Source organism: Papio anubis, chromosome 11 (assembly GCF_008728515.1).
Source record: "Papio anubis isolate 15944 chromosome 11, Panubis1.0, whole genome shotgun sequence".
NCBI lineage: Eukaryota > Metazoa > Chordata > Mammalia > Primates > Cercopithecidae > Papio > Papio anubis.
In genome coordinates, this window is record NC_044986.1 from 44,802,090 (window position 1) to 44,821,035 (window position 18,946).

The 18,946-nt window shown below is 39.2% G+C and overlaps 1 protein-coding gene across 9 annotated transcripts in view; it reads right to left on the minus strand.

Annotated features, from left to right (window-relative positions):
• Positions 1-18,946, minus strand: part of STAMBPL1 (STAM binding protein like 1) — a 145,475-nt gene that overhangs the window by 88,146 nt on the left and 38,383 nt on the right. For 7 of the 9 annotated variants that reach the window (XM_031652194.1, XM_021943463.2, XM_031652193.1 and 4 more), the window contains 3 exons: positions 17,131-17,268; positions 12,582-12,694; positions 11,542-11,641 (listed from right to left, as the gene is read on the minus strand). In XM_031652194.1, coding sequence (XP_031508054.1) covers positions 11,542-11,641; positions 12,582-12,694; positions 17,131-17,268 — 351 coding nt within the window. Of the gene's footprint in view, positions 1-10,487; positions 10,810-11,541; positions 11,642-12,581; positions 12,695-17,130; positions 17,269-18,946 lie in introns of those variants that run through there. The other 2 variants (XM_031652197.1, XM_031652195.1) reach the window with 2 other exon arrangements.

The following is an 18,946-nucleotide window of genomic DNA, read 5'->3' on the forward strand; positions in this document are numbered from 1 at the left end:
GTCAGCAGCTACTGGTTGTCCTGAGGAGCGAAGGTGGCTCTGTCCGTGGCAGCACCTCACTGCAGAGACCTCCAGGCCCAGGACTGAGTGTCTGTTTGGTCCAGAAAACCCGAACTTCCCTAGTATTCTCTGGCCCTGTAACTTGCAGATAATTAGGGTTAATACTACAAATAATAAGAGCTAGGATGTACTGGTGCCCGCCATGACCACAGCCTGTATCAAGCTCTTTATATTAGGATCTTATTTTCTCCTACAACAGCCCTATTATTTTGGTCTGCCTTTAAAAAAAAAATAGAGATGGGGTCTTGCCATGTTGCCCAGGCTGGTCTTGAACTCCTAGGCTCAAACGATCCCCCTGCTTTGGCCTCCTAAAGTGCTGGGATTACACGCATGAGGCACAGCACCTGAACATTACTGCCTTTTTACAGAAGAGTAACTGAGGCTAGCAGCAGCCCAATGTCATGCTCCTGGCAAAGATATCAGCTTGCTCCTTCTTGTGCTTGGTTTCCAACTTATATTTTTAGCCATTAGGCCAGCATCTCCCAAAGAATAGGCTATAGGGACCAACCTCATTGGAAGTTCATTTTAAATGGGTAGAGTCCTGGGTCACATCTAACACCCGCTGAGCTAGAATCTCTGGAGCTGAGGCTGGAAACCTGAACTTCAATCAGATTTCCCTGGTGATTCTTATGCACATCAAAATTTAAGAACTACTGGAATATGATCGAGGGAAATCTTTCAGCTGCAAATTCATGCTTCCCAGGCAAGGACACCTCATAGCCACTAGATTTAAACTTAAGGATTAGTGTGCAGATACTTGCCACCAGATCACTTTCATAACTGAAGCAGAAATTGCCAACCATTGCTGTCATCTCTACAGGGTTTCCTTGGAGTAAAACTGCACTGCTGTACTTCATATTTACCACCAGGCAGCATGAGCGCTCTAGTAAAGAAACATTCTTGGAACGGCCTCTCAGACTGAAACAGCCATGCCCAGAGGCAAAAATCAGGCAAACCAGAAGCATCCACTGAATATGCATTAGTGAAATGGTCTCTCCTTGTGAGCCACTCAACTGCAGTGCCTAAGCACCCTCCTCCCAGTTATCCATCAGTAATTCCTCCCCTGATTCCACTAGATGCCCAGTGACTTAAGAGGCTGGGCTTTGCACAGGTGGCTGAGTCCCCTTCATGAGTGTCACACCAATCTCCAGAGGAGATAAAACCAGCAACATATAGGTTTGACAGCCTTCGGAATCCTCTTCTCTCCTCTAACAATAGCAAACCACACTCTCAAAGGAGAGGAACATCCTTCTATGACTACAAAGTTTTCCCATGACAGGCTTCTGCAACTCTGGAGGACAGCATGGGTTTCTAATGACATTAATTCACATCATGCAGCCATTACTGTGAGCAGATGTGTGGGAAGAGGCATTATTTACTTAAAAATAATCCTCTGTTGTCTCAAGAGGCCGAGGCGGGCAGATCACCTGAGATCAGGAGTTCAAGACCAGCCTGGCCAACACGGTGAAACCCCATCTCTACTAAAAATACATAATTAGCTGGGCGTGGAGGCATACACCTGTAATCCCAGCTACTCAGGAGTCTGAGGCAGGAGAATTGCTTGAAACCCGGAGGCAGGGGTTGCAGTGAGCCAAAAGCGTGCCATTGCACTCCAGTCTGGGCAAAAAGGAGTGGAACTCTGCCTCAAAATAATAATAATAATAATAATCCTCTGTTGTCAATGTGGTATCCTTTGTGCAGCTAGGAAATTCTCTTTAGAAGAATTTCTAACACAGAACATCTGACTGTAGTTAGGGAGGAGGCTGTCTGGACCAACATACACTTGCAGTCCAACCAGAAGCCATTGCTGTAGTTCAGCTTATTCAGAAAGAGATAGCCCCCCCCTAAAAAAGAGAGAGAGAGAGAGAGAAAATGGGGCAGCCTGAGATAGGGCTCTTCCTTATCAGAGTATGAAGTAATGCTTATTCCTGGGAGAGCAGAGTCAACTTAAGTAATGTCTGAAGAACACTATGAGCTAGGACAGACAGCAGTGTCAAGGAAATAGAACTAGGCAAGGTTCTGCCTGGATGGAACCCTCAGCCGAGTGAGGAAGATGGGCATTAAATAAGTAGTTGGGCACATTGTAAGGGGTTCAAAAGAAGAACTATATGGGGTACCGGTCGAGTGAGGAAGATGGGCATTAAATAAGCACTTGGGCACGTTGTAAGGGGTTCAAAAGAAGAATTTTATGGGGTACTGGCTTTTGTAGCCATGGGCTCTAACTTGAGCCAGGGGCTCAGGAGAGGCTGCCTCTCTGAGAAGACAGTGCTTAAGCAGAGACTTAAAGAGTAAGAATTGAGTAGACCATAAAAAGGGCTGGGGGCTAGAGGGGGTTGAGGTTTGGGAAGGGGAAGTAGGACCTGCATGGGACATGTTCCCAGCAGAGTCCCAGAGATGTAAGAGTGCTGCACAGCTGGGAAAAAGGGAACCCCAAAGAACTGGACCACATACACAAGTGTGACCACGACTTCACTATGATTTTCCAAAGTAATATTCATAACATTTTTTGTATGAAAAAATCAGATACCAATTTCAAGCAATGGAGGCAATGTTGAATGAGAAGTATGGCATCTCTGGACCACCTGCTTTTCCTGAGCATTTCACCTTTCAGGTTAAATGAATCATCTTATATCTGGGAAATGAACATGCAAACTTCGCCACCTCTCAGTCTAATTTATTCATGGAGGCTGTAGTTCTTCCAGAATGTCCTCCTTAGAGCAATTTCTAACCCCTTCTGGGCTAAAGGGAATAAAAATGATTACTACTTGTCTGGGTTTGAAACAATGCTGTCCTCAAGGAAAACTGACGATGGAACAGGCTTCCGTATCATGAGGTTAATGACAGTTTTCCAGAGGCCTAAAACTCAGGGGTCCTTAAGAGATTTCCTGATCCTTGGAGAAAAGTATGTGGTACTGCAGACATACCACGTCAAAAGAACTACTCTTCTTAGTTCTTGCCTTCTGGTTCTTCCCCTCCACATTTAGTTTTGAGACTTAGTCCCCTATCCTTTCATTGAATCAATTATTTTTCCTCCTTTAAGACCTCTCTGCATATGCCACAACCTGAAATTCCCTAAAAAATGACCTAAAATCATGTCATTTCAGGCCTTCCTTTAAAAAAAATGACATCCCCTACTCAGGCAAAAATATATTAAACAGGTAAATTATATTTTTCAAATTTAGAATGAGCCCTTGCTCTTAAAATTTAAAAAAGTCTGTGATTTCAGAGAGATGCCTCAACATAGTATTCTTCCTTACGAATGCTTAAACCACTGACTTTGATGGAAAGCAAGAGTAGTATTCTAAAGTGCTATGACTAGTGCCTTTTGTTGGTTGCTCTCTTTTTGTATTTCTAATCCTACCCAGCTGAAACAGCTGACCTAACCATCCTTGATAAAAATAAATTCTCCCTCTAAACATGGTGGTAGTGACCTTGATAAGGACTTGGGACTGGTGTCCCACAACACTAAGAGAGTGATGGGAGTGAGTGAATTCTGGAGGCCTCAGACATCTTCATCATCAACTTTATTTTACTATTAAAATTTGACTTTAGAGGAATTAAGCTGACCACATATTGCTCTGTCAAAAGGAGAATGAGATGCTACTTTTTACTAGGATGGCTATAATAGGATGTAGATTAATCAGACACTTTATATGTTGCTGTTGGGAATATAACATGGTACAGCTGTTGTGAAAAACAGTTTGGAGGTCTCTCAAAAACCTAAGCCTAGAGTTACCAGATAACCCTGCAATTCCACTTCTAGGTATAGATCCAAAATAATTGAAACAGGTGCTCAAACAAATGCATGTACAAGCATGTTTAGAGCACTACTACTCACAATAACCAAAAGGAAATGTCTTTTTGTTTATTGTGTCCATTAATGGATGAACAAACAAAATGTCATCAATATCCATCAATGGATGTCCATCAATGTCCATAAATGGATGAATAAACAAAATGTGGTATATACCTAAATGGAATGTTATTCCATAAAGATGAATAAAGGACTGATACATACTACAACACGGATAAGCCTTCAAAATGATACACTAAGTGAAAGAAGCCAGACACAACAGCTAACATATTGTACAATTCTACTTCTATGAAATATCCAAAATAGATGGATCCATACAGAATGCAGATTGGCAGTTGCTAGGAGCTGGGGGGAGAGGGAGGGAAAGGGAGCAACTGCTTAGTGGGTGATATGGTTTGGCTGTGTCTCCACCCAAATCTCATTTTGAATTGTAGCTCCCATAATTCCCACCTGTTGTGGGAGGGACCCAGTGGGAGATAACTGAATCATGGGGGTGGTTCCCCCATATTGTTCTCATGGTAGTGAATAAGTCTCACGAGATCTGATGGCTTTATAAGAGGAAATCCCTTTCACTTGTCTCTCATTCTCTCTTCTCTGCTGCCGTGTAAGACATGCCTTTTGTCTTCCATCATGATTGTGAAGCCTCCCCAGCCAAGTGGAACTGTGAGTCCATTAAACCTCTTTTTCTTTATAAATTACCCAGTCTCAGGTATGTCTTTATCAGCAGGGTGAAAACAGACTAATACAGTGGACAAGGGGTTTTACTTTGGAGTGACAGAAATGTTTTGGAACTAGATAGGGATGGTGGTTGCACAACATCGAATGTGCTAAATGCCACTAAATTGTTCACATTAAAATGGTTACTTTTAAGTTATGTGAATTGAGCTTCAATAAGTTATTTTTAAAAAATAAAAAACATATTGCCTTGGGAAGAACCTTGATAAGTACAAAATTTTATTGCTGAAGAGAGCCAGATGAATCAGTTGATTCACATGCCTTATTTCTGTAGGTAAGGAAATTAAATTCCCTAAAAATGATATAATTTGCCCATGGCCTTTCCCAAAGTCAAGAGCACAGCAAATCTCTTCTAGTTGTTTGCTTTGCTTTCCTTGTCTGTGAGCCTTTATATTAGGAGGAAACATAATTGAGCTTTTTTTCTTTTTAAATCAATCTGTAAATGCCTTTTTCTCTTGGAGAAAATACAGAGGATAATTTTTAAACATCCTCTTCAGACTCAAGAATATGAATTAACCATGCATTCCATTGGTACATCTGGGACCCAGTGAGACAATGACTAATTCATGAAAACAATTGTAATTTTTCACTGCCAACTCTTGTTTACCTGATAGAGATGCACGGGTAATCCTCCTTGATAGAGAAAAAAAAAATCTAATTATCTCCATTTGGTTTTAGAATGTCTTGTGGTCCAGATAATGTCAAGGCATTTACTTCTAGCAAACAAATTAAATAAAGACAGTTTGCAATGCTCTTAATCTACCTTCCCTCCCCCAGGGTCCTCCTCTGTTTTCTCCTCTCTCATCTTCTGCATCTCCTATCCCCATCCTGAAATCTAGTAAGCTGTAGTGACAGACCTTAAGAGTATCACAGGCTTCCTTTCTAAATAATGTTCCCTTCCCTGGATTTTCTTTCCCTTTTCCATTTCTGTATCTCTGGTTGTTCAAACATATACAGGAATATGGATTTTACTAAGTCCTTTAATTATAAAAACATTGTAAAATTAAAACATTATAATTATACAGCAACATTATTAATATGAAAAGATATGGCTTTAATTAAGAAATTATTTTTGTCAAAGAAGTTTGTTTTTCCATGAGGCAAAATTTAATACCTAGTATGATTTAATCAACTGGCAATTCCTTTTGCAAAATATCCTTTTAATGAGTAATTTCTTAAATCTATTTGAAAGCATCTTCACACCAGATCAGAGGTAATATAATAAAAGCTATTCACATTCTCATTGGAATGTTACTTTTTAATATAGTAACTACGGGATCTCAGAAGATGTACAGCAGAGCCTCCATATGGCACAGAAAAAAGACAAGAAACTAACTAGTTGGCACTCGCCTAGTTATGGACTGAATGTTGGTGCCCCCACCATTAATATGCAGAAACCTCATCCTCATTGTGATGATATTTGGAGGTGGGGTCATTGGGAGATAATTAGGTCATGAAGGTAGAGTCATACCCTCATGATAGGATTTGTGTTCTTATAAGCAGAGACATGAGAGAGATGATTTCTCTCTCCCCCATTTGAGGGTAGGGCAAGAAGGCAGTCATCTGCAAATAAGGAAGGGAGTTCTCATCAAGAACTGGACCATGCTGGCACCCAGATATCAAATTTCCAGCCACCAGAACTGGGAGACAGAAATACAGTGTTGTTTAAGTCACCCAGTTTATGGCATTTTTGTATAGCAGTTCAAATGAAGACCTGTCTTTCGATACTTTAAAAACAACGTCTTCTTGGACATCAGTATGCTAAATCTCTAAGAGCCACTAAATCGTGTTTTCATCAGTTGTCCCCGAGAAAGTATATTCCGGCCTTATGAAGAATCAAAAGACTGGAAAAGAAAACAAATTTCTTAAAGGAGCAGAAAAGCTCTTTGCATCTTAGTTGTCTTCCCACTAAATAACAAGCCAAATTCTTTTAAGAACAAAGAGTTGAAGGTTTACCTTTCTTTCTTAATCATTGCCAAATGCATGACATTTCTCAAGCATTTTCTTCACAGAAGATATTCTCTTGCCAGATAATTCTGCAAGACATGCCAGAAGAGAAACATCTGCTTTCCACATTTAGGACCTCTTCAGCTGGTTTTGCAACAGAAACCTCAATCTAAGGTCAAATCATTGTAATAACACAGTCTCCAGCACAGTTGATGTGGTTGCAATGTGAAATGAATTGGGAGAAAACAGAAGTGAACCAGTGTGGCCTCAAATAAAATGTCAAATTTCCACAAGCAAAATCCTACTAAAAAAAAAAAACTAGGAACAATTTGAGTAGCTGAAAATAATCCGCAAACATTCTGCTTTGCTCTTCTACAACTGACAAGGTCTATGGAAAGAATGATTTCTGCCCTGCATGACAACAAAGAAAGCCATTTCCAATTCAGTCTGTAAGGAAAAAGGAAATAAACAACTTCAGCAAATATGTATCGGGTACCACATCAGTTTGTGAGGGCTGCCAAACAGAATACCACAGACCGGATGGCTTAAACAACAGAAATTTATTTTCTCACAGTCCCGGAGGCTGGAAGTCTGAGATCTAGGTTTTGGCAGGGTTGGTTTCTGAGATCTCTCTCTTTGGCTTGTAGATGGCAGTCTTCTTTCTATGTTTTCCCATGGTCTTCCTTCTGTGTATGTCTGTCCTAATCTCTGATTATAAGGACACAACTCATACTGGATTAGTGCCCACTCTACTAGCCTCGTTTTAACTTAATTATTTATGTAAAGACCCTATCTCCAAACTTGGTCATATTCTGAGGTACTGGGGGTTAACGAACTCAACACATGAATTTGGGGGACACAATTCAGCCTATAACAAATACATATACAGTGTCAGGCACTCTATGCAAACCAATTAGCATTGAAAAATCAAAGGAAGTTCTTAACTGTTTCATTTTTTTCTACAGAAACACAAATCTGAAAAGAAATGAAGAACCATCTTTGCCTTAGGATGTGGCAAATGGAGCTTTGGAACTGATGCATATTCAAAAGAAGGATCTCCTGCCCTAGCAACACAGCAAGACCCCATTTCTACAAAATAGAAAAAAAAGAGCCAGGTGTGGTGGTGAGTGCCTATAGTCCCAGTTACTCGGGAGGCTGAGATGGGAGGACAGCTTGAGCCTAGGAGATCAAGGCTGCGGTGATCCATGATTGTGCCACTACACCCCAGCCTGGGCGACAGTGTGAGACCTTGTCTCAAAAAAAGAGAAGGTGCTCTTTGCCTGTTGTGAAAGAGACCTTCCATGGATAGCTTATCCAATGAACACTGGTGCTCATGCACATGTGTGTGTACTGGCATCTCCAGGTTGGTTAACATGGTACCTGCCTCGTGACCAGTTCACTACTTAGTGATGTGGTCACATTTCTGTTGGTTCTTCTTTCAGACACAGCCCCAGGGCCTCATTCTGGCAGCCAAAGTCAGGTCCCTGGTTTGCCGCCTCCAACAGTCCCACTCTGTGAGATCCTGGTTAATTTGGTTTGTACTTAAAAAAAAAAAAAAAAAAAAACCTACAAAAAAACTACAAAAAAAGTGCCAAGAATGTCTCCCTTATTTATGAAATGCAATATACTTTCTTAGCGAAAAATGGGTTCTCTTCTAACCTGCTATTCAGAAGGGACATAATGGTTTTGCATACTCATAGCTTCTCTTTCTAATCTTTCTGGAAATCTAAGATGCTAAATGTTCTTGGCTCTCAACTGAGTCCTTTCTATCTTTAGGCACCATTCAATGTCCCCAGGTTTTTCATCGGACAACTCTCATTTTATATCCTCTTAGTGTATTACTATAATTTTTAATTCTATACAGAGGATCTCACTCATTTCTCAACTATCCATTGTCCCAACAATTATTTTTACTTGAATAAAGTATATAATATTTTCCTTTGATCAAGCATATCAGAATATCATGGTGTGTTTAAGTGTTAAGACACTGAGGACAGCACCACTCAGGAAAAAAGTGAGGTGTCTATGGAGCTAGCCTTGCAGAGTTAATCTGCTCTTAACTAGTGGTGGCCATAGACTAAAGTGTCCATGCACAAGGTAAGCCAAGTTCTACTTCTGAAGTCTGAGACCTAAGCTCTCCATAGCTAGAAGATGCCATGAAACAGAAACAAGCCATTGACCTGCCCATAGTAGGTGATTCTGTATAAATGAGAACAGGAACAGAATTCAGGTGACATGGTACCAGAATTGAGGACTAGACAAGCAGGGAGGGATGTTGTATTAGTCCATTCTCATGCTACTATAAAGAACTGACCAAGGCTGAGTAATTTCTAAAGGAAAGAGGTTTAATTGACTCACAGTTCTGCATTGCTGGGGAGGCCTCAAGAAACTTGCCATCATTGCAGAAAGGGAAGCAAAACACGTCCTTCTTCACATAATGGCAGGAAGAAGTGCTGAGCAAAAGGGAAAAAGCCCCTTATGAAACCATCAGATATCCTGAGAACTCTCTCACTATCATGAGAACAGCATGGAAGTAACCACCCCAATGATTCAATTACCTCCCACCAGGTCCCTCCTACTACGATTTAAGATGAGATTTGGGTTGGGACATAGCCAAACCATATCAGATGTTAACCCATCCAAGCACAGTGTACAGGAAATACTCTTTGGAATGTGGAAATCATTGAACTAAGCAGTGGAAGCTAGTACATGGAAACATGAGTTGTTTAGGCAACTCAGATACAATGTCATGAGGAAAGCAAAGGAAGGGATAGCTAAGGCTAGCACAGAAGACAGTGGGAAGACAGAAGGTTACATAGGATTAGTTTGGCCCTGTTGAAAAGTCATGGAGATCCAGGAAGAGGTGGCTGGAGAAGGAAACTCAAGCGCTGAAAAGAAAAAAGAAGAAAGCTGGACTAGAGTAAGGTAAGGCCCTAAAGGATGAGAAGGGAGATTAAGAAGTGATCACAAGTTTCTTGATCAAGGAAAGGGTTGTCAGCCCAGGATTTCCCAACGTGCCTGGGAGCAATGTCTTCCAAGATAAAGATGTCACCTGCAGAACTAGTCTTCAGTGTCCTGAAGGACCTATTCTCAAAGAACTCAACAATATCACTTCCATTCTGCCCTCTGTGTATCTGCAGCTAAAATTTCTCCACATTGTTTCCATCCTCAGGTTTTTCCCACCAGTTCAGCTTCCTAACAGAGTACCCAAGTTTCTCATTCCTTCTATTTAATCTGTCTCTTTTTATCCAGGTAAATGCTTGTACTATCTAGGTAATAGCCACAAATGCCATTTCACACCTTACTAAAACATTACATTTATGTCACCCTATTCAGTTTCAAACTTATTTGATTCTCTTTCTCTGGGGACTAATTTATATAGAGATACCTTTAATGACAAAACTTTCCGAACTATTTTCTGATTCATTCTTTTCGACTAAGAATTACCAGTTATTTCTTATGTCTTATTTCTTCTTCCTATCACCTCTGTCCATGTTCACAGTAACAGGCTTTGTACTTTTATCTGAGCCCTTTTTAAAAAATTCCTCTCTCAAGCTTCTCTACTTTTAGTCTTCTAAATCAAGTTAATGAATCGTCTGCTATCTCAGGCCCTCTGACACCTGATCCCCTGAGTAGAAGCCTGTTGTTCTTGTATCTTACACAATGATTCACTGCAGAGATATCTCTCTGAGCCTGGGATTTCATGACACTGAAAACATAGAACAAGCTTTATAAATGGCAGCCATATTTCATCTACACACGGAAGCTGCTCACCTACCTCAGGGGAAGGTTTCAGAAACAGATGGTCTGCTTTGGGGACTACATACACTCAGAATTTCTTATTTGGAATTACATTTTACGTGAATAAAAAATACAGTAAATCATCTAAAGCTCTAAAAGTGTATGCAGAGACCTCTATAAATACCAGACATGTTGTTTGCAGCACAATTTATTATCTGGTCATAGTATTTGGGCACATTATTAGGTACCGATTTAACACCATGTAACCTCTCTTGACACAGAGCAACCCAAAAAGAAAACTTCAAAATGTGCAACAGCAATAAATATCAAGCTTTCTGATCTAAAATGTATAAATATAAAATATCAGTCATTTCTGGAAACATCTTAAGAAAATCCGGCAACCACATGTCCGTGAGTAGGTGTCTGATGTTGACGGTGCTTACATTCAGAACATATCACCTCAGATCCAACACAATTATTTTTATGTCTTTTACCAACACATGTTTGCATATCTAGGAAAGAAAAAATTGGTTTTACTATATGTTTGATTTTAGCATAATGTTTACCATATGATTTTCTTTAGGGAGGGAGTACAGATTTCCTAATTTTAAACTGTTCCTGATTTTTAAAATATTTCCAATCAGAACAAATACAATCACATTTATTAATTTCAACAAAAACAAAAATATTTACAGGGGTTGCCAAATAATTTTCATTTTAAGTAAATTCTAATTTCAATATAATGTTCTCTGATGTTACAGCCACAGAACTGCCAAAAAATTAGGAAAAAAAAAAAAGGCGTAGTCAAATGTTTCTTTTGGACTATGCAAAAGTAATCAAGAAGTATGATCGTAGTTTTGATACAATTGCTATGAAAAAACTAATTTGGCCATATCACGCAGAAAGAATTCATGCAACATTTTAAATGCCATTTTCTATGATAATTGTTTACTTATTTGGACTCTGAAGAAAACTTTTAAATATCATACATATATATAAGTGGAAAGGTAACTTTGTGCACCATTAATTCTGCTATAGAAATATTGATGTTTCCTTGTAAATACAATTATTTTGAGAATAAATCAGAAATTAAGTATACAGATAGACTAATTTTCTGAGATAAAACTCCAAACTAAGCAGTACAGCATTTTATCTTATATTAGACTGCTACTATTTATTTAAAAACAGGTTGGGGGGCAGTGAATAAGAAATACCTGGAAAAATAACTAATATGATGTACTCACACTGAACAGCCTGGGCTCCTTGGTGTGTGGATGAAAGCCCTTTTTTTTACAAGCAGAAACCTCAAGCATGCCAGCATTGGTGAGCCTGAAGATGCCAGTGCTAAATTTCAGAGTGAAAACAGGTAGAAAAATTAAGGATCATTTGGGCATTCCAGATGCTTTATTTGAACAGCACACACATACACATTCCTCAAATGGGACTGAGAACTCACAAACTAGGAATTCTATAGTGATTTTTTTTTTTTAACCAGTGACTGGCCCAGAGGAGAGAAACCCAGGAGGAGGCAATGCTGCTGCTAGGAGCCTGCAGGATCGTTAAGGGGACAAGGCAAATAAGCTATTGTGTGTGACCCCACAGGAAAGGCCAAGGCCCCACCAGAGAGTCCCACGAGAGGAAATTACAAGTGGCAGATATTTCGAATTCTTCTAATAATGTTAATACAGATTATAGCAATAGCAAATAGGTATTGAGTGCCTGCTGTGGTACCAGGCACTATGCTAAGCACTGTACATAGGCTATTATCTAATTTCATCTTTACATCCATCCCTGATGGGCAGGTATCAGGGATGAAGAGGCAGAGGCCTACAGTGGTCAAGTATCCTGCCTAACACAACACTTGAGGGGTGGAGCCATGATTTCCATATGCTTGTTTGATTCCCATGCTCATAACTACTCTACAATAATCAGTGTCTCCAAAGCTAGAAAGGTTTTTTCTCAGCTAAGGCTAGAACATTTCTTATGGTAGAACATAATACAGTAGAAATGAGTCCTAAAAAGGCTAACTGGGATAGCATCCTTCTTAAATGTTATTCACTTCAAGGTCACGCTAACTGAAGAAAGAAAATCAGTAATTCTGCCACAGAATGGACCTTAAACTGCAGGGCTACGGGTCGATGGCAGCTGACTGCCACCCATCTCTTTTTACCGAGGGTGTTGTGTGCTTGCCAATCCAAGTACCACAACCTGGTGTCTGGACACACAGGAACCCAGCAGCCCTAGACAAAGCCTTCTTTGGGCTCCCCCGAAGAGTCACACTTACTCTTTATGCTTTGGTGAGCAAACAATGGCAATGGCCTCTGGTAACATGAGTTGATAGGAACAGTGAGTGTGAAGATCAACGCTGGATAAGAATGCAGTTTGAGTGGGATGCGTCTATAAATAGAAAAGAAGACAATTTTACTAGGATAGCTGTCTTAGGCAAGGCCACAGCTTATTTTAATAGAAAATTCTGTTTTTTAAAAAATTATTTTTAACCATTAATCAAATAAGGGATTTTTAAAAAGGTTTTGCTGACATGATCCTTCCCTTTATGCATTCCTATTATTTGCTATTTTGGAATAACTATGACTTTGAGAAGAGGCTCCTAGAAGTGTTGGTGTACTTTCTTCTTTTGGGGATAGAAAGAGCTGGAAATTAATTTGCTAGGGGCTTTAAATAGATTCTTATAGCATTATCACAACTCATTTATGAGATACTTATTTTATTATCTGAATTTTACATACAAGGATCCCAAAACTAAGGGAGGTTACATAATGCGCCTGTGGTCACACAGCTGGTAAGGAGCAGAGCTGTGATTGGAAACCCTGGACACAAGATATGTATATACAACATTAGGAACATTAAAAGGAAGTTTTCACTAAATAGACCACATGTTGCTGTGTATCGTTTTGTGGATTGCCATTTCCTATAAATGAGAGAATGGGAGACTCCAAGTTGTTAAAGGTATTTGGGACTAATCTTGCATAGCAACTAAATATATGGGGAGGAAAAAAGAGGGATTATAAATTAAAAGAAATCTGCCAAGTCTCTGGCTACATACAAATGTGTTTATGCAATCAGAGGTTCATATTTGAATATAAAAAATAAATGCACATCTAGTTATTTTAAAAATTCATATTAAACCCTAATTACTCTTGAAAAAAAGAATGTGACTATTTTAATCATGAAACAAAGATTCATGGCACCACTGTCTAGGTCCTGACACCATTACTCACTAGCTATATGACACTGTGAAGATTACTTAGCCTTCTCTTGCCCATTTCATCATCTGTAAAATTGGGATAATATTTTCTGCATGGGATTGTTACGAAGATGAAATATGACAGTCCATTAAAATTCTTGGAACAGTGCTTAGCACATAGAAATAAAAGTCATTAGCTGTTGTTATTGCTGTTGTTATTTTAATGTCTTTATTAACTAAAAGGCACAGATCCATAGTAGTAGCTAAATGTCTTTACACACAACTATATTCTATTAAAGAAATGTAAGATTTTAAAACAATTTTTAGGCCAGGCATAGTGGCTCATGCCTGTAATCCCCACTTTGAGTGGCCAAGGTGAGAGGATCAGTTGAGCCCAAGGGTTCAAGACCAGCCTGGACAATATAGGTAGACTCCATCTCTACCAAAAAAAAAAAAGTTGTTTTAATTAGCTAGACATGGTGGCATGTGCCTGTAGTCTCAACTACTTGAGGGGGCTGAGGTGAGAGGAGCACTTGAGCCAGGGAGGTTGAGGCTACAGTGAGCTGTGATCACTCTACTGCACTCCAGCCTGGACAACAGAGCAAGACTCTGTCTTGGGGAAAAAAAAAAAAAAAGCAAGAAAAAGTTTTTTTCTGCTTTAATAGAATGAAGGCAAAATCAGATGATTATTTACAGAAAGCTACATGTTCTGCAAGGAAAAAATAACACTTGGCCTATAAAAACTTAGATCGACAAAGGAATGGAAATTATCCTAACTTTTAAAATGCAAATCTTCAGTAGGGGGTACGAGTGGGAGCATCTGACAGCCTGTTATCTTACAAGGAACACCTTCTCTTTGTAAAATAGAGGCTTCTATGTCTTTGTGAGAAATTAAAAATTGTTCAAAGAAACTATAGCGCTGTGGAGGCGGCAAGCAGGTTATCATACAGACAAATCACTTTGCTTGTCAATTTATTTCCACACGGAATGCACACCACATGACCTGAGTCCTTCATTTCTGCCAAAAGGAATTATGTCTATTCCAATGAGAACAGTTTTCCCATGGGAGAATGAGGCTCCCATTCCCTCACTCTACGGAAATGAAAATGATGATGACAATGATAACAATGGCAGCAGATGCCATTTATTGCAACTGCATAATGTGAACTAATCACTTTCCATGAGTCATATCATTGAATTCTCACAGCAACAAGTGCTATTATTATCTCCATTTTGCAGGTGAGGAAACTGAGGTAAGCAAGAAAGTGATAACTTGTGGATGCTCATAAAGCTAGTTAAACCAAAAAGTCCAAATTCAAATACATGTCTGTCTGATTATATTTCAGACCTTTTTTCCCGATGACTAATTTGTATTTGAAAAAAGCCAGCTCTGGAATTTGTTGCTATTATTACACTTGATAAAAAACATCATAAAAAGTCATTACAATCACTGAGGTTTAGAAATGTAACATTTTTGTATTTTCATCCAACCACAATAATTTGATATGGTGAAATGAGTTTAACAAAAAGTCCTAGAATTCAAGAATTATGCTAAACTTATTAAACAACTTACCTTCATAACTGCATGCATTATGTTCACAGTAGCTCATAAGGGGAAAATTTTTGTTTCTAATTTGGAAAATGTTTTGTTAGATAAACTAACATTGACTTGTCAATGTAAATGCATAATTTAATAGACTGTCATTCTTGCTAGAATTTGTTTTGCTTTAAAATGCATTCTTGTTACAGAAATCATGTCAAGCTAAATAAGGCATTCTTTTTACAGAAATCATGTTAAGCTAAATAATATAGCAATTTCCAGGCAAACTGTAATGCATATTACTTACTGTTAAGTAAAGCAAATACACATATGTAGAGTTTTACAAACTCTTCATTATAAATAATTTCTTGCATTTGAGAGGCAGTTTATACTTTTCAAAGAGTTTTCACACCTGGTATCTTGTTTCCTGTTCACAGAAATCCAGTGAGGAGAGAAGGCATTCATGAACCTCACTCAGCCAATGAGGGAATCTGGAAACTAGGCTAGAAGTCCTGACTGATAGAACATAATAATTTACAGGTGGAGTTGGGACTAAAGTCTCCTGTACCCTCCAGAACTGCATAATACCAAATGCTTAGGAAGTGTGTGTGTGTGTGTGTGTGTGTGTGTGTGTGGATGCTGCCCCTCCCCAGGGCTTCTCTATAAAGCAAGTAAAAATGATCATGTATCATTCCTCAAGGGCACCTGGAGGTCCCCAGAATGCGTCCTGGAAATTTTCTTGGCCAGTATCCCATCTTAGAGGGATGGCTTATCCCAGCCTGCTATGGTTTGAATGGTGGGGTCTCCACCACTATTCATGATGAAACTTAATCCTCAATGCAACAGTATTAAGAAGTGTGGTCTTTGGGAGGTGAGTAATCACAAAGGCTCCACTCTAATGAATGGTATTAAGACGCTTGTGAAAGGGCTTAAGGTTGAAGGGAGTGCTCTCTTGCCCTTCTGCCTTCCACCCTGTGAGGACACAGCAACAAGGTGCCATTGGTGTCTAGTGAAGGCTGCTTGTGGAAGCTGAGAGCAGCCCTCACTAGACACCAATGCTGGTGCCTTGATCTTGGACTTCCCAGCCTCTAGGACTAGACAAAACAAATTTCTGTTCTTTTTAAATTACCCTATATCAGGCATTTTGTTATAGCAGCAAAAACACACCAAGACGTTATCCTAGATCCAGCTTATGTGAGACTGAATGGAAAAAATTTCCCTCAGCTGGACTGCACTATGGCTAGAAAGGATAGATTATTATCACCAATTATAATAGGTACAATTTTCTGAGTCCCTCAAAAAATGTGCTGTGAAATTCACCAATAGTATCTCATTTAATATGAAATATCCTGTGAAGTCAAGTATTATGATCTCCATATTATGGACGATAAAACTGATGCTCAGATTGCTTAATAACTTGCCAATGCCCCCACAGTAAATTCTTAGCACAGCCAAGATTTAACCTCATGTCTATTTGACTTGCTCCTATGATGGCCTGGTGGATGTTGGAATTCAATGTTTTGGGCCCTATCCTCTTGCCTTACTCTGTGGCTGTTTATACAGTGATGCATACATCGTTTGCCTATCTGAGGGGTGTCAGGAAGTGTAGCTGATATATACAAACACGTTTAAAAGAAACATTTTCAGATATTTTCTTAAAATAATCTAATTTAGACCCACATTAATAGTTGTGTAGCCAAATCAGTTAACAATTTGGCTCAGCCTTCACTAGGCTATGTAAAATCATCTAAAACAAATCACCTGATTTCCAAATGTTACTCTCTTTCTTCCTACCTCTTTTAACTTTAGATGATACGAAAAAGCAAAAGATACACGTTCTCCAAATCCAGATTTGACAGATTTAGACAGAGTCTAACACTGAAAAACATGCCATAATATGATGAACTTTATTTTTTTTAATATCTGTTATTCTTTTCTCTCCGCTTGAGAACCACTACTTAAATGATGACCTTTATTACATTTGAAAAATTTAAAAAGAAGAAGCTATTTAAAAGAGGCTAAACTTTTTCAAGGAGGAAAATAGCATGCCACACAAAAATAAACTGAAACCCAAAAGGTCAAACGTACATGAATCCATCCTAGAGTGAGGAGATCATGTTGATCCTGCACATTGAATAATTCCTCTACATTCTCCACGTCACAATAGTCTGGTCCCGCAGACTGCTTTGGCACAATTACATGAGTAATAGTAAATTCATTATGTGTCTAAAAAACAAGTAGCAGAAAGAATGACATGCATCTGACACACACACACACACACACAAAAACAAAAAAAACACAACGGAACAGGAAGTGCAATGTTTAAGACTAAAGAGTCCGCCAATAGGGGTGTGTGTCTAGGTACAGGGACCACTTACATTATCCCTCCCTGTACCGGGACACACAACCGTTCCCAATTCAAAAACAAGTCCCAACAGTAAAAATGGATTCTTTGCCAAAAGTTTGAGACTCAGTTGTTTGTAGCTTGAAACCCACTTTCACAATAGAAAACATAACATAAATAGGAATTTGCATGCCAGGCTTCTGTGGAAGTTTAGTTAATAAATGATGTCTTGATATAGCTGTAATGGAAAAACTGAACAAAACAAGGACAGACTTGTTTGGAGGGGGAGATACTAGTTAAATAATTTTGTGGTGTTACCAAAAGGCATTTCTTAGGGTTGTGAAGGTTGATGGTTTTGTTTTTATATTACTAATTATATTTAACGTCACTTCAAGATTTAAGACATTCTTCGAATGTTGCGAGGACTCACTAGGATCTTCTGTAATTAAGATAATGTTTTGGATTTGCAATCAGATAAAGAGAAAGGAAAAAACAAATTATTCCCCTTAGGCAAAAGGTAAGAGTTGAGAGGAAGAGGGTTGTGAAGTGCCATGGGATCCTGAAGGAAGAGATGTTTGTGCAGTGAGAGGCTGTCTTCCCCCAGGCAGGCTGGCCTTTCTCTGTCCAGAGGACCATCCTCTCTCTAGCCTTAGGGCTTTCCTGCACACTATGCACTGCTCCTTCGCCCTGATTTCAACTCTTCCCTCCATCCAACCTCTTCCTTTATGTATTCTTCAGGCCTAGCTCAAACATCACTTCTCAGGGAAACCCTTCTCCACCCTTCAGACAAGGTTAGATTTACTAGTTACACACTCCCATGATTCCCTGCACTTGCACAGACAGCACTCAGCCCCACTTATCATTAGTCATCTGTCTGGGTCTTCACAGCATCATAAGTATCGTGAGGCAGGCTGTTGCTGGACACCCACTGCTAATACCCAGCACACTGCCTGGCACATTTAGATATTCGGTAAATGTTTGTCTGACAACGGAGTGAATGAATCACAAATGAATCAATAAATCAATCTGAATACAACACAGGATGTGGGGGTGGATGTTTCAATAGCACACTGTCTCCTTAAGTGCAACAGAGGTGACTGTAGATGCCCATTCTCCTGTGCTTGCCACCAATGGCTTCCTCTATCTTGGAGGGAAAGAGATGACAGAATACTGGAATGCAGGAGGAGATTGTGTATTGAATACAATGTAGCATTATTCAATAAAGCAGAGGTTCCTAAGCTAAATTTTGAGGACTGAAAATATGCCTGGACCCAGATATATAAACTAGCACTCAAAACAGACTATGAAAGGACACGCCCAAAGAAACATTATTTATCTTTGTTGTAGATAGGAAATTGAATGCACCTCCTTTCTTTCATCTCCTTCTATTATGACATTGTCTTTCATCACATACTTATGATATCTTCCATAATTAAATATGTCCTGTGCCTATAGGCTTTTGTTGAAACTACTGCCTTAAACTAAAGGAAACAACAAAATCCTAGTTTTATTCCATGTGTTTCTCAAAAAGGACAGCAAGATAATACATGCCACAGATTA